Source organism: Hemitrygon akajei, chromosome 11 (assembly GCF_048418815.1).
Source record: "Hemitrygon akajei chromosome 11, sHemAka1.3, whole genome shotgun sequence".
Taxonomy (NCBI): Eukaryota; Metazoa; Chordata; class Chondrichthyes; order Myliobatiformes; family Dasyatidae; genus Hemitrygon; species Hemitrygon akajei.
The window spans coordinates 15,331,455-15,359,229 of record NC_133134.1 but is presented as its reverse complement, the minus strand read 5'-3'; the positions used below and the strand labels follow the sequence as shown (position 1 = coordinate 15,359,229).

Genomic DNA, 27,775 nt, shown 5'->3' with positions numbered 1-27,775 from the left:
GATTGTATTTGATTATTACTGTAAATGCTTACAAGAAAATGAATCTCAAGGTAGTATATGGTAACATATGCACTTTGGTTATAAAGTTGCTTTGAAATTTGAATGTCAAGTGGCCTACTCCTGATCCTAATTTAATGTCTGGACAAACATATCCAGGGCAGAGTGCTCTATGCCCTCATGAGTCAGGAGGGAACACAAAGGGAGATGATCCTGGCTCAGACAGACATAAAATGGACAGGAATTCTAAAGGCAATTCCGCAGCAAAGCTACCAAACCAGTGGAGATTCAACCCTACCCAGACCACAACAGGACCTGTCTACGCATGCCGTGGTACAGCAATCAAAATATGGTGGAAGTCCTCAGGTTCAGTTTGGCTGTAGTTAGATTAGGTTCGAATTTTATAGTGAGCAGATTTTTAATCCCCATCCTATGACTGAACAAAATGTAATGCTTAAATAAAACCTTCAGGTTTTTAATCATCCAATAAAATCTACATTTCTGAACTGTGGTTTAAAAAAATACAACAACTAGAAACATAAATGAATCAGATATGAACAGTGTTAACAGCATGACAGCAACAATAACACTGTTAACAATAGTTACAGCTGTTGGATTTGAGATCTGTGATGCCAGGCGCAGATCCAATGACCTCAGGACACCTTATTGGACAAGTAGACAAACCACATGTGCAATTAGTCATCTGGTGCAAACCATGGAGCACATCACCTCCAATTTTCCTCTAGTCTTCTACTGGTGGTGGAAAAACAGTCCACCAGTTTACCATTCAAAGAACTACTGCAGCTATCAGACCAAAATATCACTTTCAAATGGTTCACATGGTATGTAAAATTAAAGCACATGGAATCAGGGTTAATGCACTGACATGGTTAGAGATTCTTGGTTATCTTTAACATTTTAAATTATCAAAGGTTTATTAATTGAAAAAAATGGCAGTTCTTACGTTGAGACTTAAAAGCCATCACTTGCTGAGGTCTAGATTTAAAACCCAAGTGATTGCGGAAAGTATGGTTCCTATAGCATGGGAGTCTAGGAGCAGAGAGCACAGATCAGATTACAAGGATCCCCTTAGAAGAGAGCACTTAGAAGGAGGAATTTCTTTAGTCGAAGGCTGGTGAACCTGTGGAATTCATTGCCACAGACAGCTGAGGAGGCCTAGTAAGGACATTAATGTTTACGGGGAAAAGACAGGAGAATGAGGTTGAGAGGAGAAATAAATCAGCCATGAAGGAATGGTGGAGCAGATTCAATGGGCCAGCTGGCCTAATTTTGCTCCTATGTCTTAAGATCTTAGCATTTTTCCCCATTCCAACTAAAGTTAAATGCACCCCTTTTTGTCGATTCATGTATTGTTGTTGTTAACTAGGCCAACTTGCTTCTTATTTTCTTATTGTCACTGAATCGGAGTGGCTTAATCAACTATTTCACAAAGCAGTTTAGTTAAACATATTCTTCTTGGCCCTCAGTTATAACAGGATTCAGACCACAGAAGGGAAATGCTTCCAAACAGTGAACTCATTGAACTTTTGCAATAATTAATTTCTGACAAGAATTTAAGTTTGAAAATTAACTGAATATCTGCTGCCTGCTGGGTCTGAACTTTGATTCCATATCATTATTCCAGACTTCTGGACTGCTGGTTTGATAACCTCAATCTCCAAAGTGTCACAACTTACACCCAAAAGAAACTGGTTACACAGTGACATTCACAGGCACAGGATATTGGAACACAGCTGTGAGTTTAATATGCTAGATAACTAAAAATCCAACCACTCAAAAGACAATTTCCATCTCCCCAATGGAAGCATAAACACCATGCAACCATACTCCATAAATGTAGAGTACGTACTCTGATTTAGCTGAGAATGACAATGACATTAAAACAGAGGGTATCTGATGTCCAGATCATTCCAAATTATCATACTAAAATAAACAGGTAAAACAATGAAATAAACATTTTAATTGAAACCTATCTTTAACAATTTCCATTTTATAAATGATCCAAATATCTATTTTGAAGAAAGCAGGAAGATCTGTGTTTTTTTTTTTTAAACAGGAACAACTTGTAGCAGGTCTGAAGACGAGATAAACCACCACATCATCTTTGCAAAGTTAAACTTTCCTCCTTGCTCCTTTATAACGTGTGAAGACTTCAATGAAGTAGTCAGATGCAAAACACTTAACAGGTGCAAACATGTAACTTAGAAAAGATTTGCTGTCCAAAAATTACAAAAACATTTGTACAACAGTCACAATCCAGCAAACTACGATTCAAACTGGTTATTTTCGCTGGAAATGCTGGTTTCCTTTCCAGCTCCTTGTTCTCCACTTTCCTCCTCTTGAAACACACCTGTACCCACAAAAGGTGGCTCCATTTCCTTTCCATCTTCTTCAGCTTTCTTGGTGAGTTCCTTTTCTTCTAGCTGCTCTTTTGAACTTACACAGCCATCATTCTCAGTGGGAGAACAGGTGTTTCTTTTCAATTTCTCTTCTGTGTCACTTTTTGTTACCTCTTGCAGGTTGTACTTACGGAAAAGTACATAGTCCTGGACTACACTGACACAGCACACGCCTTTGATTATCTCCACAATGATGGTGTATTCAGGAAAACTAAGATCCACTTTGTTTTCAGCATTCAAATTTACCACTATTCCTGAAAAATGAGAAGCAAAATCAGTACTCCTGCCAAACAAAACGACACCTACAGCTCTCTACAGATTTCAATTTTTAGAACAGTGATTTATAAAGCACATTAACCTAGCTTAGAAATCCCAAGCCATGTCACATGGGTGTCAATATAGAGCAGCTGTCTCACAGTTCCAGAGAGCCAAGTTCAATCCTGACTTCTGAAACTATCCATACGAAGTTTACACATTCTCCCTGTGACTGTGGGGATTTCCAGGGAAATTACTGCGGAATTAGAACATTCTAAAAACTAGTATAGGCTCAATGGACCAAGTGCCCTCGTGTCTGTTGTAAGAACATTTTAAGCAGCACATTTGATCCAAAGCTATTCAAAATTGGCTTGGTAATAGAAAAAGATAAAGATTAGCTTTATTTGTCACATGTGCATCAAAAAGTAGTGAAATGTGTCATTTGCTTCAATGACCAAAGCAGTCCAGGGATGTGCTAGGGGCAGTCTGCAGGTGTTGTGATGCTTTGCTGACAGCATAGCACGCCTACAACTCACTAACCCTAACCAGTAAGTCTTTTGAAATTTGGGAGAAAACTGGAGCACCAGGAAGAAACCCATGGGGCGAATACACAAATTCTTCACAGCAGCAAGAATTGAACCACAATCTTCTGAGCACTGATACTGCAAAGTATGACGCTAACCACTAGCTCTTTGGACCGTTAAGAGGAAACTGGAGCACTCTGAGGAAACCCACACGGACCATGGAGGGAATGTACACACTCCTTACTGATGGCACCAGAGCTGAACTCCGAAACACACTGCGCTGTAACGGCATCATGCTAACCGCTAAATTATTCACACAGCAAATTTAAGAAGTTGGGGAATTTATAAAAAACATTTTTCCCTGAAAAGTGATACTTTGTTGAATGAGGTATGATTAGGCTTTCAAAATTTGCACTCCGCCACAATTACAATCACATTTTTGAAACATTTAAAATAATTACATTGGTATGCACTACACCTCCCCAAATATAATCTCTTAAAAGTTAGATCTTAATTTTATGTGCATGTAGATGTTAAGTTTGCAACCCATAATGTTTAGAAAAAGTATGAGAAAGAATAGGCACTAGGTTATTGGACTAACAATGCAGAAATCAGAGCTCCCACTGCACCATAGCACCTGTGAAACTTAATAATTTGGAACTTCTTTAAAAAAAGTCAAAAGCAACACTGACCACAAAGCCACGGGACTGCCTTAAGAATCACATTTGGCCAAGTAATATTCTTCTAGGAGGAAATCTGCTTCCATAGGTTTCCACACACACCAATGTAGTCAACACTTACATGTCCTCCCAAATAGCCCAACAAGCAATTCAGTTCAAGGGTCATTATGGACAAGCAATACAAATTGCCCTTGCAAGCAACAATAAAGGAATTGAAGCATGAATAAATAAAAAGAACTTTTGAGATATTACTATGCTGGAGAGAAAGGTTCTGTCCCTGACATTTCCAGGACATCTTATTTGTGTAAAATTAAGAGACAGGTGCAATCACACTGTTACAACTAATCTGTACGCCAAGAACTGATAGGAAGTATATTAAGAAACAAGGTTCTGGGGAAAACGTAGAGCATGTACCAAAGTAATGGGAAACTTTAACTATCCAAATAAAAACTAGGACAGTAAGTGCAGGGAGAAGCTTCTGAAGTATATTCAACAGAACTCTTTTCATTGTAACTTTTCCGGCACAAGGCACTAATAGACTTGGTTCTGGGAAGTGAGCCAGACCAACCAGGGCAATTGCCAGTGGGTCAACATCTAGGAAACAGCATCATAAGATTTAGACAGCTATGGAAGAGGATATAGAAGACTCCAAGGTAAACTTGTGAATTGGAGAAGGGCCAATTTCAATAGGACAAGAACAAGTCTGGCTTTGGTGAACTGGAATCAAATGTTTGGCAGGGAAAACTATAGTTTCACAATGGGAGGCTTTTCAAGTGGAAATGTTTCAGTTACAGTGTAGATAAATTCTCATGAAGGATAGAAGTAGGAAAATTAAAATCTGTGCTTCCTGTAGGTCCAGAAAGATAGGGGTACATTGAGCAGGAAAAACGTATGAAAAATGCCACGTTTTTATACATGTGAGAAGCAGAATGATCACAAAAGTAAAAATGGAAATAAAGAGAGCCAGAGAGCACACAAGAAAATTTATACAAAGGGGATCCAGAGTATTCTCTAGGCACAAGTAGCAGAAAAAGACTCTCAAAAGAGCGATGAAACCTATCAGAGATTAGAAGGAGAATTCGCTCATGGAGGTAGAGGGCAAGGCTGAGGTTTTGAATGAGTAGTTAACATCAGTTTTAACTAAAGATGACATTGCTGGCGCCTCCAGCAAAATAAGATGAAATTGAGATTCTGGATGGCCTAAAAAGTATTAGGAAGCCCAGCTGCATTTAAAATGAATAAATCACCTTGCCCTGGGGGATGCATTCTACATTAATAAGGGAAGTACGAGAGGAAATTACAGAAGCCATGGTCATAATCTTCCAAACATTTCTTGATTCAGGAGAGACTGGATGAATAACAAATATTGTACTCTTGTTCACTGCAGGACAAACATAAATCTCAAGGTTCAACTTCAGTGCTGGGGAAATTTCTGGAAACAGTATTTTGGAGCTGAACTAATGGTTTAATCAGAGAAAGCCAATGTGAACTTGTTAAAGGGGAAATCGCATCTAATTAACTTGATAGTGAGATAACTGAAGAGGAAGGACAAGGAAAATATTATTCATAGGCTGCAAAATAATTTTGTTATCAAAACTGAAGGCATGGAATAAAATATGCTGGATACATTAGCATTGAGGAGGCCTCTACAAAGTAGAGCAGCAAACTTTGAATACATGAATATACCAATAAAAATACCAGTGCAGTTCAAGGTTAAAAAAGCAAAAGGAATGCATCTAGAACATTGCAAATGGGTTAAGATTTACTTAAAAATAAAAATAAATATAGTCAAACAATGCCTTTTACACAGACCTTCCAATATTATAACGAAGTTTATAACTTGTCTGCAAACATGGTTCCATTGTAAGATTCGCCCTTGAAACTATGTGATATATTAAAAAAATGACATTTACCTGCTAGGGCCTTGATGACATCATCTCTGTTCATGTGACTGTTATTCCTAGCTTTATAAACAATTTGGAAAGTGGCTTTTTTGGGAACTTTAAACCAGGGTTCCAGGAAAGTCTCAAAGTACTTTGGGATCTCCTCCATGAAAGCCTTGCACGACCCTGACACTGGCAACATCCGCAAAATAGCTCGGGTTTTCTTCTTCTTGGTTGTATGCAGATCCTTCAAAATGTGATGAACTAATTTGTCTGGTTCTGTTTTTGAGCGAGGGGAAAAAAAAGAGGATGTATTTAGATTCACAAAAATCACTGAGCTCATGCATTCGCATTACATAAATTGGCAAGAGTTCCTGTCTGTCATGAGTGTTGATTTCAAGTAAGTTACATGCTAGTCAAGTGTACACCTTATACTTCTGCCTTACACACTTCCATCAGAACATTTGGAGACAGAAAAAGTTATGAATGCTGAACCCCAACAGATACAAACAGAATGTACACTCAGAATGTAACACACACAAAATGCTGAAGGAACACAGCAGGTCAGGCAGCATCTCTGGAAAGGAATAAAGATTCTAGCTCACAGGGCACATTTAAAGGGACAGTCCAAGAGAGAGAAAGTTCAAAACAGTGGAACCAGTACCCAACCAGCAATTTTATCTATAAAAAGATGAAACTATGCCTTAAGTAACATTCAACAGTTGGGCAAAATGCAATTTCCAGACTTATGTTTGAAGCATTATCTCCACTTCTGAACTGTGATCCCAGTGAAATTACCAAAAAAAATTCAGAAGCAGGCTTCAATACATTTGTCATTGCATTATGTACTCAGTACATACAATGGAGGGCAGACTTTTGTTTGAAGCATTAGCTGAACTTTCTCTTCTTTACCAAAGGCACCGACTACTGTGGTATTATTCAGAGATGCAAAGATTGGTTTAGTTTTTCCATTAGCAGCACTTTTCTTTAGATCCCTTTGATATTACAGCTCTAACATTATGTACATCAAGGGCTCCCAACCTTTTGCAGACCCAGGCAACTTCTTCAAGTTTGTCCGCAAAACAGCTTATTCATCTTTTCTCCGTCTCTTTTCAAGGTGGTTGGGGTCCTGTCAAGAGTCCGTGATCTACAGTTGCAGCTCAAATTTCAGTTCCCTACGGGTGGTGAGTTCTTGTTCTCAGACTTCCCATGTGCTCTGGTGTTTCAATATCTCCAGGTGCAGCTTGGCAGACATGTGCCTTCGGGGTGTAGCATCTGGACAACCCAGTTCTTCGCCAATGTCACTCACTGAAGCATCGCAGGAGACTGAAACATCGAGAGAGCAGGCAGTGCACACTGCCATTGGAAGAAGGCTCCTGCACTCAAGTGATCCCCTCGTGCTCTCTCTGAAAGTGAGAGCCTGTCAGTCCTCAAGTCAGAAGACTCAAGAGAGCCACACAGCAGATTGTAACACAAAACAGCATGCTGCTGGTCTCCCACTCTCATTTGTTGCGGAAGCAACCTCTCTCTCCCTTACTAGTGAGAGAAAGCCTGTCTGAGATACCAAAGTGTTGGGAAGGACTGTAGTTTTTGATTGACCCTAGATCAAGGTCTCTTTGGGCTTTTGCTATTGCTTGCATGATGGGGGGGGGGGGGGGGGGAGGGCAAAAATTGGTGCTTTTGTTGGGACAAATGGGGGGTAATGGAGGCTGATGCTTTTGCTGCTGTTTGTGCATGGGAGAGGCTTTGAAATTCTGACATTTTCTGTCATTCACTCTTTGGGTTTTTTCCTGTTTCATGGATGTCTGGAAAGAGCAAGAATTTCAGGAATTGCATACATTCTCTGATATTAAATTGAACCATTGAACCAGGGATCCCTACCATTACAAAGGGGTCTATGGAATCCAGGTTGGGAACCACTGATGTAGAGCTACATGAGCTGTGTCTTAATGTACGCACCATGAACTCCACTTCTGAACTACGATCCCAATGAAATTACAAAAAACTAATTTCAGAAACGGGCTTCAATTCATGTTATTACATTGTGTACTCAGTACATACTGATTCCAACCCATGCACTTAACTACATCACTGAGATTGAAACCATAAATTCATCTGTTCAGTTTCAGTCTCCCATCTCCAACTAACTCTGTCCACAAAATCTTTTTCCGCTGACTGATGTTGTTCTTACTTTTCTTGCCTCCTTATTAACTGATATTATAGTGGCTCCCACTCCCATATAAAGCATCACATCCATACAAAACATGTCAGATGACATAATTTCCCATACAAAGCTCTTCAGAGCAAAGTCCAGGATGTTGTTCTTAGCAGAACTTGTCATTCAGTACATTGATTTTTTTCCAGCATCAATCCCTAAGAAAGGCTTGTCCAAATCCATCTTTCTACACATCACCACACTTAAGAACAGAAGTTTTCAGAGGCCACATAACATACAGTAGAACACTAATGCCCACACCAAAGTAACACACAAATGTTTTTTCATTGGTACTTCACAATCCTAAAAAAAAAAGCACAGCAAGAGGCCACTTGGCCCACTGTATCAACACTAGCTCAAAAAGAGCAACCCAGCCAAGAAATAAAAGTGCAAAGAACAGGAGCTAAGCTATTGTCCCATTGAGTTCTCCACTCAATACTATCACAGGTGATCCCACTGCACAAATCCATCATTCGTTATGTGCTGTGTCACATCATATAAACAATCATGGTCTATCCAAGACCATGATTGTTCTTGGGAATATTCCCCCCACCCCCCCCCCCCCCCCCCCCAACAGAAGTGGTATGCCAATGCCTTCTTCTGGGCAGTGCCTTTACAAGACGCGTGACCTCACCTATTATCAACACTCTTCAGAGATTGTCTGCCTGGTGTCAGTGGTCGCATAACTAGGACGTGATAAGCACCAGCTGCTCATACAACCATAGGTGCTACACCTTGCCCAAGGGTGATCTACAGGCTAGTGGAGGGAAAGAGCGCTTACACCACCTTTGGTAAAGACATACAGCATCTCCCCCTACCCCTGCCACCCATCCATCACCACATCCAAAGCAAAATACTGCAGATGCCAAAAACTTAAAACAAAAAAAAATGCTAGAAGTACTCTCCAGGTTTGGAAGCATCTGTGAATATGGGAAAAAAAAATAAAAGTCAATATTCTTTACAAATGAAAGGTTATCAGCCCAAAATGTTAACTCCATTTTTCATTTCATAGATGCTGTCTGATCATGAGGATTTTCAAAATTTTCAGTTTCATTTCTGTTCATATCTATCTCCACCATGCTCCCTTCTCCTTACGACCATCAAGGAAGAGGTACTGAAGACACACACTCAGTATTTCAGGAACAGCTTCTTCCCCTCTGCCATCAGATTTCTGAATGGTCCATGAACACCACCTCACTATTTTGCTCTCTTTCTGCAATAAATGTTTTTTTAATATAGATTAAAATTAATAAATTAAAATTTAACATAATTTTTTTAGGTATTGCACTACATTGCTACTACAAAACAATTCTTTTGCAACGTTTGTCAGAGAAACTTAATTTTGATTCTCCCTCAATTCTCTTGGAGCCCAAAGTTTAACAATCCAGACAATTATTAAATGCAATGATTGATCTTCCACTGTACTTTGGAGTAGAGTTCCAAAGATTTACTACCTTCAGAGTGCAAAACAATTCCAAATGGTCAAACTATGGCCTGTTACTATGGCCCCAACACACAGCCATTTCCCTGTCCTTGCTCTAATGATTTGCCGATTTTGCAGGCATATCAAGTACTCTTCTAAATACTTCTTAAATATGCCATTCCAACCTTTACTAGTTTTTCAGGCAGCAATTAAATCTTTCCTGGTCCCTTTTATTCCTTTGACTAATTACTATACACCTATTGATGATTTAAATATTTATGATTTATAAACTATGAAGCACATAGATTAAGATTAATCCCTTTAATGGCATTGTGAAGAAAAGAGTAAGAAATTATTTCTCCAACAGATGGAATACAATTCAGTCCAGAATTGAAAAAAATCACATCACCAATGTCATGGGTTCTGATGAAGACAACATTATTGGCTCCACTGTCCAAAGCCTGGAATCGGCGGAGCTGTTTCTGTGTCGATGCGTTGATCTGTCTAACTTCCTTCTTCAGGGCAGCTTCAGCATCATCATCTTCTTCATCTTCACTGTTAGATTCCTCTACAAACTAGAAGTAAACAGAAGTAAATCTGTAAATTCTGGATATTTTCAAAATGAAAACAGGGATACTGTGTTTTGATAAATACACTTATCCACAAAAATTTCCTTGACCAAAGTTCAGTTTTCAATTATGGGGAAAAAAAACACTGCATCATGGAAATTGAATGTTATGCTTTTCATGGCCGGAACTGCTACTCAATTCTTGCTTCCTAACTATGATAAGCATTTGATATTTTCATTAATCTTCTACTCCAATGGAAGTTACAAACTATCCTCTATATATGCTGCCCTGGGAGTATTAAAAAATGTTTTAAGCAATTATTTAAATATTCCAGAAGCAGGCAAGATTTATTGAATGAAATGTGAAGGTATCCTCATGTTGAAGCAAATGGCCACTTAAAGTCCCCTTTAAAATAAAATCAGTGATTTCTGTTTTCCCTTCAAGACAGATAGATATCAATGGAATCAAGGGAAAGGATCAAGCATGACTTTTTTTTAAATGTTGGAGCTGGCACCAAATGGCTTACACTGCCTCCATTTCTTGTGTTCTTAACAAACTTGGAATAGTTATAAATATTACCACTTGGAATATGATTATAAATACTACTTTGTTTTAAAGTATATAGTGCAACCTATATGCATTCAAAATTACAGAAAAGTACTTTTTTTAAATCTTCAGTTCCTACTTTGCCCAAGAGCATAGAACATTGTTCTAATAATAAGTTAAAAGTAAATTTATTATCAAAGTACATACATGTCACTATATACAACCCTGAGATTAATTTTCTTGAGGGCACAGAATAAAACCACTAACAGAATCAATGAAAGACCATAAAATTTGGGCGTTCAACCAGTGTGCAAAAAACAGACTGCAAATACAAACAAAAAGAAATAATATTAACAAATAAATAAGCAATAAGTATTGAGAACATGAGATGAAGAGTCCTTGAAAGTAAGTCCATAGGTTGTGGGAACATTTCAAATGATAGGCAAGTGAAGTTATCTTCTTTGGTTCAAGAGCCTGTTGGATGAGGGGTAGTAACTGTTGCTGGCCCTGACAGTATGAGCCCTGGGGCTCCTGTACCTTCTACCTGATGTTAGCAGCATGAAGACAGCATGCCCCAGGTGGTGATGGTCCTTGATGCTGCTTTCCTACGACAGCATTTCATGTAGATGTACTCAATGGTGGGGAGGGCTTTTACCCACGATGAATTGGGCCATAGCCACTGCTTTTTGTAGGATTTTCCATTCAAGTGCATTGGTGTTTCCATACCAGTCAATACACTCTCCACCAAGGATCTACAGAAATTTGTCAAAGTTTTAAATGTCATGCTGAATCTTCACAAACTCCTAAGGCTAGTAGAGGAGCTGCCATGTTTTTTTCTTAATTGCACTTGCATGCCGAATACTAATGCTGAGGAATTTAAAGTTGTTGACCCTTTCTACCTCTGATTCTCCAATGAGGACTGGCTCATGGACCTCTAGTTTGCTCCTCCTAAAGTCAATAATCTACTCCTTGGCCTCACTGACATTAAGAAATTGTTATGACACCACTCAGCCAGATTTTCATTCTCCCTCCTATATGCTGATTCATCACCATCTTTGATTCTGCCTATGACAATTTGCTTAATAGTGCTGGCAGCAACAGCACTACAGAATGCCACTTTTCACATTCAGACATTAGCGGGATAATTTTAAAAAACTGGTACAAATAACCAAAGAATTATCACAAATCTTTAGGTTCATTACTAAACGTTTCCATTCATGCAGCCTCAAATTCTTGGTTATCGAAATGGGAAAGCATGATGGGACTTTTTAAAACCACATTAAAGCAAAGTGTCTTGAATGATCATATCATCAACTAGCACCAATAGTACTGTTAACTGCTAACAGCAAGTCTGTAAAATCAAAGTCAAACGGCAATATTTAACTGTAAGTGCCTTGAATTTTAAACTAAAGTTTAGTAAAAAAAAATTATGACAAGTGACAACCCACCTTTTACCTCTTCCTCCTCATCCCATAAAAGCTGTGGTTTATAAAGTCCAAACAGTGCGTCCAAACATGTACCAACTGCTCATACAAAATCTTCATATGCATAATTCTTGCATTTTCAGGTGCAAAAGCTACTGTTACAAAAGCTGCAACCCATCATTGGGGAGAAAATATAAATGCAGTCAATTAATAAACCCAATTAAAGAGTGACGGACAATGGTGAACACGAAAACACCTGGATCAGTATGTCTTGTACACCAGAATAGTAGAATAAATTTACAACACAGAAGCAGACCATTGGCCTCTTTCTGCAAGCTCTAGTTTAAAAAATATACTCATTTCATTTTCCATAACTAAATCCGTGACTCTGCTATTAATGACTCTTTAGATAGAATTCCACATACTATTTAAATTGGATGAGGGCTTCTGCATCTTTTAGGCATCGGGCTCCAAACCAAAACCATGCTCCAAAAAGGAAAAAGCATTCTCAGCTCTCATCAAATCCTTCTACCAATTACACTTCCTTTTTTTAAATCCTAGAGAAATAAGCCCTCTGCCTAAACTTCTTATTTTATATACCTCAGTTAAGAATGCCCTCAGCTTACTTTGCTAGTTAGACCAACCAAATGCCAATCCAATTGAGTCCTATTTTCCCACATTTTTGCCCATATCTATCTGCCTTTCCATGAATCAGTCTCTTTTAAAAGTTGTTATTGTACCTACCACAAACATATACTCTGACAGCTCATTCCATATATGTATAACATATTCCTATATTAATAAGAAAATCCCTCTCAAATTCCTATTTGATCTTACTTCTCTCAGAAAGGATAAAAACTCTAGCCATCCAATTTTCCTTATAACCTAAACCTCCTTGTAAATTTCCCCTGTAGTTAATCAGTGATTACATTTTTGCTGCAAAATTATTTCTAACAAATTTTTACAGAAGTACTGGGGAGAGCTTACTGACAGTTTACATCACTGTCTGGTATCAAGGCCTCAATACACAGGATCAGACTCTGCCAGCTCCACCATGAGCACTAGCCTCTCCACCTTTGAGGTCATCTTCAAAAGGCCATGCCTCAAGAAGACAGCAGCCAGGGCATGTTTTCTTCTCATTACTACCATCTGGGAAGAGGTGCAGGAGCTTAAAGACGTGCCTTCAATATTTTAGGAACAGCTTCTTCCCCTTTGCCTGCAGATTACTGAATATCCATGAAACCATGAACACTTGTACTATTTAGTTTTTATATATCCTTATTGTACTTTCTAGTAATTGTCATGTATTGCACTGTCCTACTGCCACAAATTTCATGACTTTTTTCTGTGATAAGCCTGATTCTGATGACTAGAAAGATGCTTCAGCCTTGCAAATAATGAAGTGAATTCTAACAAAAACTTCTTCCTATTTTGTGTTATGCCTTAGCTATATAGAAAACCAGCCTGTATGACTTTAATTACCTTTTCTAATTGTCTTCCACACTTAAAAACATCAGTGGGGCATATGCTCCCAGATTCTTCTGCCTCCACGTCTCGGTACCCACTCATTTACTGTGTATTCAAGGAATTATACAGCACAGAAACAGACTCGTTGGTACAACTCATGCATGCCAACTAAGTCACAAAGGTGACCGCACTGATACGCATGAGGACCTACTCACGCCCTAGTTACTTTGTGCTCTCAAATCCTTGAATATAAAGTTGCTTGCTGCTGTAATTAGTTTCAAACCTACACAACTCAATAATTATTCCAGCTATTTAAATTTCTAACTCAATAACCTGTTGCACTTCCAACGGCAATTAAATTTGCTTGGACCAAAATGTTTTAGATTTGTTGAATGACAGGAGTGAACACCCACCATCTGGCAGAGGACAAATATGTGCAGATCCATGATCTGACTGACCACTTTTTTGATGATTGGAGTAGAGAACTGTTACCTCTACTTGCCCTCTGCAGTGCCCTGTACCGTCTAGCTGGTTAGACTCAGATCGCGGGATAACCAGGTACTGGCAATAATTACTGGCATTGTCAGCAAATGGAAGAACAAAAGATAAATGAGTTGGGTTTAGAGTTGCCTGCATGCTCATAATGTCCCAACTCACAGCCGCACTGCACCTTCTCTGGGCCGTATAGTTGGTCGGCATACTCATTCAACAAGCTGTACGCCTCTGCCGTGCACTTTCTCTCGTTCATGTTACAAGTGATGAGCAGACCCTGCATCCCCGCTTCCAGCTCTCGGCTCCCGCGGGGCTTCTTGGCCACATGGTGCAAGTATGAGCTCTTGTTTCTCTTCTTTGCTTTTGGGTCGGCTGTTGTCATGGCTGTTCAAAAGAGAGAGAAAAGAAAAGAAAACGTCTCAAATTTACTGCAAGTAAGTTGTTATTGTTCAAAACAATAAGTGCTTTCTTTAAATGCATCACATACGATAAATTACACCCTACAACCTACCGACTCCAATTTGAAGCACTGGCTCGGCAGAACAACTCCCTTCCGCGTCATTAAACTGCGACACATCCGAACTACCACTGAACAGGGTCCTAGTGCTCACGGAGGTATTTCTCCCTTTTACAGCCTGACGCCCTAATGATCAATGTTGGCATTTTCTGTCCAGCTAGGCACAGTTATAACTGAAAACCAAAAACTGTTTTTCCCACGAGGTCTGGCTACTGAAGATTCTACATTAAAATAAATCCCTGCCCTTCACATATTTCCATCTTGCCCGTCACCAGTAGAACAATGACATCGGTTATATTCCCTGTTGTCTCTTATTTATTCTTCATTGCCTTGCAAATTATTGTCCTATTCTCCTTCATCCATTTCTCTGCCTACAGGGTTTCCACCAGTCACACTCTATAAACCAAAAAAAAATCACAAAAAAGTGCTTGGAAACCCTCAGCGTCCACAGATAAAAAAACAGGTTTGGCTCCCTGTTTCATAGGAAGGAAAGAGACTGAAGAATCATTAATACATCTCCTACCATTGCATGGGAAAGCAACATGTAAAAGAGAGTTGTTAGTGAAGAAAGAAATAGAAATGCAACAATCAGCAATGAGATAAGTCTCCAGAAAATTACAAGGGTAGGGGAGGAGCTTACAAGTCAGATGATGGAAGTTCTTTAAAGATATTGGAAATTGTGAATTCTGAAATCGAGGTCAATGGGGTAGAAAGTGAGGACCAGGAGAACTCTTTCTGGGAGGAAGTGAGTGCAAAGCTACATGAAATGGATGGGACATGGACCATGGTTCTGTCAACTATGGTATAGGAGCAGTCACAGTTACACAAGAAGATAAGCATCTGAAAGGTAGTTTGTAGTAAATTATGTTATTAGAGCAGAAACAATACAAGAAGAATTGGGAGAACTGAAAGGAGTATTTATAGGAAGTGGGGTAGACAAAATGTAGTCACCATAGCTGTAGGACTCTGAGATCTTACAATAGATGTATGTGGCTAACCTATCCCAATAAGGACACATGGAGATCACAGTGAAGAGTTGAAGATGGACCTTGTGAAAGAGAGATCAGGAAGGAAAGGGGCAACAAAAGTAATTTCACACAATATAGAAACACCCTCCTTCTCTCAACTTTTTAGGGTCCAATTTGACCCAAATCCCCTTACTGCCTTGTTTGGTATTATTGCAAATGAAGATATAACTTTAAATACTCCTAACCTACAGGTTTTAGTTTTTACCTCTCTTTTAGCAAGAAGAGCAACCTTGCTTAAATGGAAGGAGTCTACCCCTCCTACACATCTTCAATGGCTACGTGATATTATGTCTTATTTAAATTTAGAAAAGATCCGCTGCTCAGTCTTAAATTCAAAACAATCTTTTTATGATATTTGGGGACCTTTCCTAAATTACTTTTCCAATTTATAAAGTTTAACAGTGCACAGACTTTTATGTATATTTTTATCTTCTCTTCTTAAGTGAATATGTTTTTTTTCTAATTATCCATTGTCATCCATCAGCTTTTTTCTTCGGTAGTTGGTAGGGGGTTGACTTTTTTTATATGAAAAATTTATTTTATGATGTATGACTTATCTTTAAATTTTTGATTACAGAGTGGTATACCTTTATGTGTTATGCTATAACATTTTGATCAATTTTATCACAATATATGAATGTACACAAGTTATGTTGAAATGTATCTGTGTGTTGCACTCTGTAAATCTTGTTTTTTTTTCTTCTGAATAAAAATATTGTAAAAAGAAAAGAAAAAGAAACACCCACAGCACAATACAGGCCCTTTGGCCCATAAAGTTGTGCCAAACATGTCACTACCTTAGAAATTACTAGGTTTACCTGTAGCTCTCTATTTTTCTAAGCTCCATGTACCTATCCAAAAGTCTCTTAAAAGACCCTATCATATCCGCCTCCACCACCGTTGCCGGCAGCCCATTCCACACACTCACCACTCTCTGCGTAAAAAAATTTACCCCTGGCATCTCCCCTGTACCAGCTCCCCAGCACCTTAAACCTGTGCCCTCTTGAAGCAGCCATTTCACCCCTGGGAAAAGGCCTACGACTATCTACACAATCAATGCCTCTCATCATCTTATACACCTCTATCAGGTCACCTCTCATCCTCCTTCACTCCAAGGAGAAAAGGGCGAGTTCACTCAACCAGTTTTCATGAGGCATGCTCCCCAATTCAGGAAACATCCTTGTTAACCTCCTCTGCACCCTTTCTATGGTTTCCACATCCTTCCTGTAGAGAGGCGACCAAAACTGAGCACAGAACTCCAAGTGGGGTCTAACCAGGGTTCTATATAGCTGTAACATTACCTCTCGGTTCCTAAATTCAATTCCGCGATTGATGAAGACCAATACACCATATGCTTTCTTAACCACAGAGGCAACCTGCACAGCCATTTTGAGTGTCCTATGGACTCGGACCCCAAGATCCCTATGATACTCCACACTGCCAAGAGTCTTACCATTAATACTATATCCTGCCATCATATTTGACCTACCAAAATGAACCACTTCACACTTACCTGGGTTGAACTCCATCTGCCACTTCTCAGCTCAGTATTGCATCCTATCAATGTCCTGCTGTAACCTCTGACAGCTCTCCACACTATCCACAACACCCCCATCCTTTGTGTCATCAGCAAATTTACTAACCCATCCTTCAACTTCCTCATCCAGGTCATTTATAAAAGTCACAAAGAGAAAGGGTCCCAGAACAGATCCCTGAGGCACTCCAATGGTCACCAAACTCCGTGCAGAATATGACCCATCTACAACCATTCTTTGCCTTCTGTGGGCAAGCCAGTTCTGGATCCACAAAGCAATGTGCCCTTGGATCCCATGCCTCCTTACTTTCTCAATAAGCCTTGCATGGGGTACCTTATCAAATGCCTTGCTGAAATCCATATACACTGCATCTACTGCTCTACCTTCATCAATGTGTTTACTCACATTCCCAAAAAATTCAATCAGGCTCGTAAAGCACGGCCTGCCCTTGACAAAACCATGCTGACTATTCCTAATCATATTATACCTCTCTAAATGTTCATAAATCCTTCCTCTCAGGATCTTCTCCATCAACTTACCAACCACTGAAGTGAGACTCACTGGTCTATAATTTCCTGGGCTATCTCTAGTCCCTTTCTTGAATAAGGGAACAACATCCGTAACTCTCTAATCCTCCGGAACCTCTCCTTTGCATTGATGATGCAAAGATCATCACCAGAGGCTCAGCAATTTCCTCCCTCACCTCCCACAGTAGCCTGTGGTACATCTCATCTGGTCCCAGCGACTTATCCAACTAAATGCTTTCCAAAAGCTCCAGCACATCTTCTTTCTTAATATCTACAGTGCATGCTCAAGCTTTTCAGTCCACTGCAAGCCATCACTACAATCACCAAGGTCCTTTTCTATAGTGAATACTGAAGTATTCATAAAGTACCTCTGCTATTTCCTCCAGTTCCATACACACTTTCCCACTGTCACTCTTGATGGGTCCTATTCTTTCACATCTTATCCTCTTGCTCTTCATATACTTGTAGAATGCCTTGGGGTTTTCCTTAATCCTGCTGGCCAAGGTCTTCTCATGGCCCCTTCTGACTCTCCTAATTTCCTTCTTAAGCTCCTTCCTAGTAGCCTTATAATCTTCTAGATCTCTAATATTACCTAGCTCTCTGAACCTTTCATAAGCTTTTCTTTTCTTCTTGACTAGATTTACTACAGCCTTTGTACACCACGGTTCCTGTACCCTACTATAACTTCCCTGTCTCTTTGGAAAGTACCTATGCAGAACTCCACACAAATATCCCCTGAACATTTGCCACATTTCTTCCTTACCTTTCCCTAAGGACATCTGTTCCCAATTTAAGCTTCCAAGTTCCTACCTGATAGCTTCATATTTCCCCTTACTCCGTTTAAACACTTTTCTAAGTTGTCTGTTCCTATCTCTCTCCAATGCTATTGTAAAGGAGATAGAAGTATGATCACTATCTCCAAAATGCTCTCCAACTGAAAGATCTGACACCTGACCAGGTTCTTTTCCCACTACCAAATCAAGTACAGTCTCTCCTCTTGTAGGCTTATCTACAGATTGTGTCAAGAAACCTTCCTGAACACAAACTCCACCCCATCTAAACTCCTTGCTTTATGACTGACACAAAATGCTATGCTGGAGGAACTCAGCAGGCCAGGCAGCATCTATGATAAAGAGTATTGTTGACATTTTGGGCCAAAACGTCGATGACACTCTTTTCCATCGATGCTGCCTGATACAGTAGGTGACCTCAACAGAGTCACAGGTGAAGTGTCGCTTAACCAGGAAGGACTCTTTGAGGCCCTGAATGGTAGTGAGGGAGGAGATGAAGGGGCAGGTGTGGCATTTGTTCTATTTGCAAAGTACCAGAAGGAAGATCAGTGGGGAAGGACAAACAGAGAAGGAAGTCTCATAGGGAGTCATCCCTGTGGAAAGTTGTGGGGGGGGGGGTGAAGATGTGCTAGGTGGTGGGATCCTGTTGGAGTTGGCAGAATTTACAGAGATTTATGTGCTGGACATGGAGGCTAGTGGGGTGGTAGGTGAGGGCAAGAGGAACCTTACCCCTGGTGGGGTGGCAGGAGGATGAGGTGAGGACAGACGTGCATGAAATGGAAAAGGTGAGGATGAGGCCAGCGTTAATGATAGAAAAAGGAAAGTCCCTTTATTTGAAGAAGGAAGACATCATATTAGCCTGGAATGAAAATTTACCAATAGGGTATTCAGGAATCAGTGCTGGGTCTACAAATGTTTATGGCATACATTCTATATATTAAGGAAGTAAGTAAATGTGTGATAGCTAAATTTGTAATTGATACAGCATCAGGAGCAGTGAAGGCAAGTTGTGAAGAGGATATGAACAGTCTACAAAGAGATATTCACAGGTTAAGTGAGTTTGTACGCTCTAGTATCAATTGTTTAGTGACAATAAAGTAAAGTAAAAAGCCTCATCCAGAGAGCAGATGCAGCAAACATGGAGGAACTGAGAGAAGGGGTTGGCATTTTTACAAGTGACAGGGTGGGAAGAGTTATCCAGGTATAATCCAGGTAGCTGTGGGAATCAATGAGTTTATAAACAATATCAGTAGATAAACGTCTCTAGAGATAGAGACTGAGAGATCGAGAAAGGGGAGGAAGGTGTCAGAAATGGACCAGGTCAATTTGAGGGCGGCTGGAAGTTGAAGGCAATGCTGATGAAGTCAATGAGCAGCACCAATATAGTCATTGACGTAGAAAGAAAGTGTTGAGGGAGTGGCTCTTGTTACGAATGTGCAACAACTCTGAGGGGCCAAAGGGTACAGAGTCGCCCCCTCCTTGAGAATCGCAAGATCGCTATTAATTCGGGTCTGGGACCCAGGAAATGAGAGAGAGACATCCAGAATACACAGGGTTTGGAATGTGTCCTGGCCTCAGCAAGACGGAACCACTGATAACGGCTATTGTCTCTTGGAGACGGAATTGTGTATTGAGTACCGTACTATTCATTGAAGCCCTCAGGAGATGACCAGAGTGGGCTGGTTGAGGGATTGCATCATCCCAACCTGATTGACATCTGAGACCCCGTGAGTAAGGATAAAAGAGGGTCTGGGGAACAACCCCTTTAGACACACCAGGAGAAATGCTAGAAATCCCGTGACAGCGTTTAATAGCGACAGCCGGTGGGGCTCACGTGCGTCCTTTTCCCTTGCCTGGGAATTGGCGGGCTTACCACGGAAGAACGGCTTAGCTAAAGACGAGGCCACACCAACGAAATTCCGAAGGATCGAAATCATAAAAAGGAAAGCCAGCAAGTTTTCTAAAAATCTCTCTTGACTCCAACCAAAGGCTGCAGCCTGAATGAACTGAGTGACTTTTATATTTCCATCGGACAATACATTATCCCCTAGAAAATGATAGAGCTATTTCTTATTGATTATTTTTATACCCGCACTTTTAGATCTAGTATTGACGACGTATATTACCTGTATGTTTGCATTGATATTATTTTTGTGTATTTTTACTAATAAATACTGTTAAAAATAGTACCATCAGACTTCAACGGACCTCTCTATCTTTGCTGGTAAGTGACCCAGTTACGGGGTTCATAACACTCTTAAAAAAAGGCTTTTGAGTACATCTTATATCTTTTCCCCTATTCACCTGGTAGCCTCTTTCCATAACAGAACACCATCCTCATCCTCAATCCTATAGTGCTGCAGTTTTTTCACATTTACCAACATGGGATTTCCTCTAGCTGCTCTGGTTTCCACCCACATTCCAAATTCATACTGGTTAGTAGGTTAATTGGACATTGGAAATCATCCCGTGATTAGGCTAGGGTTAAATAGGTGGGTTGCTGGGCATTGCAGCTCATTGGGCCAGAAGGGTGCAACACTATATCTCTGAACAAATAAATCAATTATCTTCCATCTGTCAACTTTTCGATCACTCACTTAACCTGTGAATATCTCTTTGTAGACTGTCCATATCCTCTTCACAACTTGCCTTCACTGCTCCTGCTGCTGTATCAATTATAAATTTAGCTATCACACATTTACTTACTTCCTTAATATATAGTATGTATACCATAAACATTTGTGGACCCAGCACTGATTCCTGAATACCCTATTGGTTATAAGTTGCTGACCTTAAAATAGCCCCCTCTTCCTCATTGCTTTCTGATATTTAGCCAATCCTCTAACAATGCCTAAAACTGAAAGAGATCTTATCCTATTTTCTTTTTTGTGACATATCATGAATACTTTTTTGAAAGCGTGATAATTTATTACATCTACTGGTTTTCATCTCTCAGTTCTAATTGATATTCTCCCTAAGAACTCTAAGAAGTTTCAGACACTAATACATTTCATGATTTCCTGTTGTAATGTCATGCTGACAGAATCAGAATCAGGTTTATTATCACTGTCCTGTATGACATTGTGCAGCAGTATGGTTTGAATACATAAAATTACCATAAATGACAAAATAAAAATTGTGCCAAAAATATGTAAAGGGGGTTTCTTCTTTTTTCTTTGTTACTGTGTATGTAATCAAAATGGCTTCTTTGTTTTGTTAAAAGCAGGAATGCTTCTTTGTTGCAAAAGAGTGCTGGAAGCTTGTTTGGGTTAAAATTTACTGATAACGAGAATTGTATTCCTTTGTAAACCAATTGGGATTAATGTTGTTCTTTCTTCTGAGTCTGTAAGCTATTGTTGGCGGGCTTTTGGGGAGATCTGCGCGAGGGGTTGAGAGAGAGAGGACGCGATGCTGTAAGCTGGGCGAGGAATGGACCCCAAGCGGGGGTCCAAGGCCAGGAGGTAGTCCGAGGAGAGGAGATAAAGCTATATGTGCTTGGTTGACCACTTCAGGTGGTCCTAAGCTGCGAGTCGAGGAGTTCGGAGGGGATCAAATGGTGGCCAGAAGAGTTCAGTAATTTAGCTCCAACGGTTGTGGAGTCAGTTGTGGAGAGCGCCCTCTTCTTTGTGGTGGCATGTTGGGGAGGCAGCATTAAGAAGAGGGACGCCTCACGTCTTAATAAGCTGGTAAGGAAGGCGGGCTCTGTCATGGGCAAAGTACTGGAGAGTATAACATCGGTAGCAGAGCGAAGGGCGCTGAGTAGGCTACGGTCAATTATGGAAAACCCTGAACATCCTCTACATAGCACCAGCCAGAGACAGAGAAGCAGTTTCAGTGACAGGTTGCTATCGATGCAATGCTCCTCAGACAGGATAAAGAGATCAATACTCCCCAATGCCATTCGGCTTTACAATTCAACTGCCAGGAGTAAGATATGTTAAAGTGCCGGGGTTGATTGTATTTAATGTATTTAAGTAAACTACTTAAGAACTTTTTAAAAGCTATTATTAATGCTTTTTGAGAGGGTGATTTTAGATGCATATCGTATTTTTACTGTTAAGTATTGTATGTAATTAGTTTTGCTACAATAAGTGTATGGGACATTGGAAAAAATGTTGAATTTCCCCATGGGGATGAATAAAGTATCTATCTATCTTGTGCACGAAGTGGTTTGGACTTTGATAAGTTTGGCACCTTTTCTTTATTGTTTTTCCTTCATATATACTGTATCGTTATTAATCACTTAGTTACAGTAACCTTTATAAATTGTACTCATTTAATCGCATATGGTGTACTGTCTGTTTTTGGGCGAGGCGGGGACATCACACAGCATCCACACCAGCTGATTACCCAGTTTGGCGGGGTCGAAGGCTGCTCCCCCTAGACGAGAATGAGCTGAGCGAGCCTGAGGCGACCCAGGGGGTTACAAATAATAAGGTTATCATTCATGGGCTCACAAGCTGTTCAGAAATCAGATGGCAAAGTGGAAGTACCTGTTTCTAATCACAAACAAGAGAAAATCTGCAGATGCTGGAAATCCAAGCAAAACACACACACACACACACACACACACACACACACACACACACACACACACACACACACACACACACACACACACACACACACACACACACACACACACACACACACACACACACACCTACCTACCTACCTACCTACCTACCTGGAGAAACTGCCTGACCTGCTGAGTTTCTCCAGCTGTTTCTAAAAGGTTGAATCTTTCTGCCCCTGCAGTAGGGGGCATGCTCCAAAGGTGAGGGCCCTTAATGACGGGTGCCATCTTCTTGAGGCAGCATCTCTTGAGGATGTTCTTGATGGTGGGAGGATTATGCCTGTAATGGAGCTGGCTAAGCTTAGAACCCTCTGTTGCTCTTTCCAACCCTATGCACTTAAGCATCTATACCAGACTGTGGTCTCTACAGTCCATACAGTATATTGAAATTTGCAAGTCTTTGGTGACATACTGTGGTGAACTACATATACCTGTCTGGACATGCCCCCCCCCCCACCCCGCTGACTGCTCCTGTGGCTCCTCCCATGGACCCCTGTATAAAGGCAATTGGAGACACAGCCCCGGCCTCAGTCTCCAGGATGTAGTGTGGTGGTCACTTGCTGCTTGTTCTTTCTTCCAGCCAATTAAAGCCTATATCTCGCCTCACGTCTCCGAGAGTTATTGATGGTGCATCAATTTTATTGGCTGGAAGTTTTAAAACATGGAAAGTATTTTACGTCTGGAAAAATTAGACTTGGACCCCCAAGCTCCAGAAGCAGCTCTTGCCTTTGAACTCTGGCTTGCATGCTTCCAATCATACTTGGAAGTGATACCAGTGACTGAGCCTGCCACAATGTACAAAATCCTCCTTTCCAGAGTCAGTCTGAAAGTATTCTCCCTTATCAGAGACCTGCCGACCTACCAAGGGGCACTGGACGCCCTCAAAACACAGTGCCTGCGGCCGGTGAACACCGTCTACGCAAGACATTGCTTGGCGACGCGGCGGCAGTGAACCGACAAGTCGAGCGGGGAGTTTCTCCGAGCCCTACAGACACTCGTGCGAGCTTGTGACTGCAAGGGACTGATGGCGGAATAGCATGCGGAGCTCCTGGTACGAGACGCCTTCATTACGGGGATGAGGTCAGTGTACGTGCACCAGCGGCTGCTGGAAAATGCCGATCTTACCTTACGCTCGGCGAACGAGACGGCTGACACGCTGGAGGCTGCTTTGCACAACGCTAACACTGCCCAGCCACGCGATCCCCCGCCGGTCCCGTGGACACCGCAGACCCCGCCACCCGCAAGCGAATCGACCTCGGCTGCTGTCAGTCGCGAGTCCACGCAGTGTTACTTCTGCAGACTCAAAAAGCACCCCCGAAAACGCTGCCCGGCCTGAGAAGCGACCTGCTCCAGCTGCGGAAAGAAGGGCCATTTCGCCAAGGTCGGAACCACGAGCGGGGTCGGGCAGCGCCGCATGTGAGGCATGTGTGAGGCATGGGGGCCACCATCTTGCCTGCCCGCCTCGTGCGAGACATGGGGGCGGCCATCTTTGTCGGCGCCACCTCGCCCCACCCCCAACCCACGGGTGCTTACCGGGCACCAAGACGGCGGTTCAACTCTGGCCTCTATAACCCTCGACCAAAGCACCCCACACCAGCTTGCAAGGTCAATGATGGACATCCTGGTGGAGGGGCACAGGACTAGCTGCCTGTTTGACAGGGGCAGCACTGAGAGTTTTATTAACCCGGACACAGTGCAACGCTGCAGACTCGTGACACGGCCGGTAAGCCAGAGGGTCACCATGGCTTCTGGATCGCATTCCACAGACATCCGGGGGGGGTTGTGTAGCGACATTGGTGGTGCAGGGCACAGAATATCGGGACTTTGCGCTACTGGTCATGCCTCAACTGTGCGCGCCTGTGCTATTGGAGCTGGACTTCCAGAGCCACCTCGAAAGTGTGACTATGGCATATGACGGGCCCCTCCCACCACTCACTGTCAGGAATCCTCAGTTTTGTGGGACTTCGTCATATACCCCATTACTGACCACACACACACACCGACCCACACATCCCACCCAGCACCATGCCGACAGCTGCGCTACTGACACCACTTGCAGCCTCTCCACCCTCAAGATCCCTCCCCCACCGCTGTTCGCCAACCTGACCCCCGACTGTAAACCTGTGGCAATTAAAAGCAGGAGGTACAGCGCGGGGGACAGAGCCTTCATTCAGTTGGAGGTGCAGCGGCTGCTCAGGGAGGGGATCATTGAGCCAAGCACAAGTCCTTGGAGGGCCCAGGTGGTTGTTGTTCGGACCAGGCAGAAAAATAGGATGGTCGTGGACTATAGTCAAACCATCAATAGGTTCACGCAGCTTGACGTGTACCCGCTACCCCGCATCGCGGATATGGTCAACCAGATAGCTCAGTACAAGGTGTACTCGACCATAGATCTGAAATCCGCTTATCACCAGCTCCCCATCCGCCCAGAGGACCACCCCTACACCGCCTTCGAGGCAGGCGGCAGGCTTTATCACTTCCTGCGCGTCCCCTTCGGTGTCACAAATGGTGTCTCGGTCTTTCAGAGGGAAATGGACCGGATGGTGGACCAGTGCCAACTGAAGGCCACATTTCCCTATCTGGATAACATCACCAGCTGTGGTCACGACTGGCCGGAACACAGCACCAACCTCCAACGATTTATCCAAGTGGCCAAAGCCCTGAACCTTACTTATAACAGGGACAAGTGTGTGTTCGGAACCACCCAACTCGCTATCCTTGGGTATGTCGTGGAGAATGGGGTCATTGGCCCTGATCCCGACCGTATGCGCCCCCTGTTAGAACTCCCTCTTCCTACCACCCTCAGAGCCCTCAGACGGTGCCTGGGCTTCTTTTCCTATTACGCCCAATGAGTCCCCCATTACGCAGACAAGGCCCGCCCCCTGGTTAAGTCTACCACTTTTCCCCTCTCTGTCGAGGCCTGCGCGGCCTTCAGCTGCATTAAAGGGGACATTGCCAAAGCAACGATGCATGCAGTGGACGAGACCACTCCCTTCCAAGTAGAGAGTGATGCCTCCAATTTCGCGCTGGCTGCTACCCTCAATCAGGCAGGCAGGCCAGTAGCATTCTTTTCTCGTACCCTTCAAGGCCCTGAAATTCGGCACTCCGCGGTGGAGAAAGAAGCCCAGGCCATAGTGGAAGCTATTAGGCACTGGAGGCACTATCTCGCCAGCAAAAGGTTCACCTTGCTGACCGACCAGCGCTCAGTTGCGTTCATGATCAGCAACCAACAGCAGGGCAAAATGATAAAATTTTGCGGTGGAGAATAGAACTCTCCACCTACAACTATGATATCCTGTACCGACCTGGAAGGTTCAATGAGCCCCCTGATGCCCTATCCCGGGGAGCGTGTGCCAGCGCACAGCTCGACCAGCTATACGCCCTCCGTGCAGATCCTTGCCACCCGGGGGTCACCCAATTTTACCATTTCGTGAAAGCCCAGAACCTGCCTTACTCCCTTGAGGACATCAGGACGATGACCAGGGACTGTCAAGTCTGCGCTGAGTGCAAACCGCACTTCTACCGTCCTGAAAAGGCACAACTTATCAAGGCCACCCGCCCCTTTGAGCGACTGAGTGTTGACTTTAAGGACCCCCTTCCCTCCACTGACCGCAATGTCTACTTTCTCAATATTATCAATGAGTACTTGCGGTTCCCCTTTGCCATCCCCTGCCCCGACACCACTGCCACGTCCATCATAAAAGCCCTGCGCCAGCTCTTCACTCTGTTCGGATATCCCTGCTATATCCACAGTGATAGAGCGTCCTCCTTTATGAGTGACGAGCTGCGCCAGTACCTGCTGGCTAGGGGCATTGCTACTAGTAGGACCATGAGCTATAATCCCTGGGGAAATGGACAGGTGGAGAGGGAGAATGCCACAGTGTGGAAGGCCACACTTTTAGCCCTCAAGTCAAAAGGGTTGCTGGTCTCTCGATGGCAGGAGGTCCTCCCCGAGGCACTCCACTCTATCCGCTCTCTGTTATGTACGTCCACCAACGCCACCCCTCATGAGCGCCTATTCTCTTTTCCCAGGAAGTTTGCCACTGGGACCACCCTACCAGCTTGGCTGACATCCCCAGGGCCAGTGCTGCTCTGGAAACATGTGCGGAGCAATAAATACTCCCCACTGGTCGAGAGGGTTCACCTACTACATGCGAACCCCCAGTATGCCTACGTGGTCTTACCTGATGGGCGGGAGGACACGGTCTCCGTCCGCGACCTGGCGCCCGCAGGAGCAGCAGACCACTACCCCGAACACTCCACGGTAACTATGAACACTGTACCCGAGGTGACACCGCGCACACCAAGCCCTACACAGACTCCTCACGACACTCCCATACCGGGCGTCTCGCACACGCATGAGGGATCACTGACGCCTAGTGGGCTGACACCTCCAGTCAGGCCGGAACCAGCACAACCACCGTCTCTGTTGCAATCACCACCGGCACCTGTGCAATCACAGCCGGTGCTACGTAGCTCGCAGCGACAGATTCAACCACCTCAGTCTCCAGGATGTTGTGTGGTGGTCAATTGCTGCTTGTTCTTTCTTCCAGTCAATAAAAGCCTATATCTCGCCTCACGTCTCCGAGAGCTATTGATGGTGGATCACATACCAAATCCCTACAAACTCCTAAAAGAGTTGTTGGCAAGCTTTCTTCATGATTACATCAATGTATTAGTAGATCCTCCGAGATGTTGACACTCAGGAACTTGAAGCTACTCACCCTTTACACATGCACCAATCCCTTCAATGAGGACGTTTTCCCAATTTCCCCTCCCTGAAGCCCACATCTTGCCAATGGTTGTTGCTGCGACATCACTTAACCGATCTATGTATCTCACTTCTCTATGCTTCCTTTACACCATCTAAGATTTTGCCAACAATGGTTTCATCAACCAATAAACC

At 42.6% G+C, this 27,775-nt stretch overlaps 1 protein-coding gene across 5 annotated transcripts; it reads right to left on the bottom strand.

Moving 5' to 3' along the window:
* Nucleotides 1-1,738: 1,738 nt before the first annotated feature.
* thumpd1 (THUMP domain containing 1) lies at nucleotides 1,739-27,697 on the bottom strand. Of its 5 annotated transcripts, none has more exons than XM_073060265.1 (5): nucleotides 27,594-27,697; nucleotides 14,074-14,279; nucleotides 9,807-9,972; nucleotides 5,790-6,038; nucleotides 1,739-2,671 (listed from the first exon to the last, which is right to left on the bottom strand). In XM_073060265.1, exons 1-5 carry the CDS (start codon nucleotides 27,658-27,660, stop codon nucleotides 2,283-2,285), a joined length of 1,077 nt encoding a protein of 358 aa, XP_072916366.1. In that variant the 5' UTR covers nucleotides 27,661-27,697; the 3' UTR covers nucleotides 1,739-2,282. The 5 variants fall into 5 exon arrangements, with proteins under 5 accessions (XP_072916366.1, XP_072916370.1, XP_072916367.1 ...); XM_073060269.1 differs by lacking the exon at nucleotides 27,594-27,697 and adding an exon at nucleotides 14,407-14,529; XM_073060266.1 differs by lacking the exon at nucleotides 27,594-27,697 and adding an exon at nucleotides 14,383-14,406.
* Between the last annotated feature and the right edge of the window lie 78 nt (nucleotides 27,698-27,775).

Excerpts from the sequence above, each read along its gene's own strand:
- thumpd1 (XM_073060265.1), bottom strand. The coding sequence starts at position 27,660 with ATGTGGGCTTCAGGGAGGGGAAATTGGGAAAACGTCCTCATTGAAGGG. Across the intron at positions 9,973-14,073 it reads AACTATACGGCCCAGAGAAG|TTTGTAGAGGAATCTAACAG; the intron begins GTGCAGTGCGGC and ends GTTTACTTCTAG. Across the intron at positions 2,672-5,789 it reads TGTCATCAAGGCCCTAGCAG|GAATAGTGGTAAATTTGAAT; the intron begins GTAAATGTCATT and ends CTCATTTTTCAG.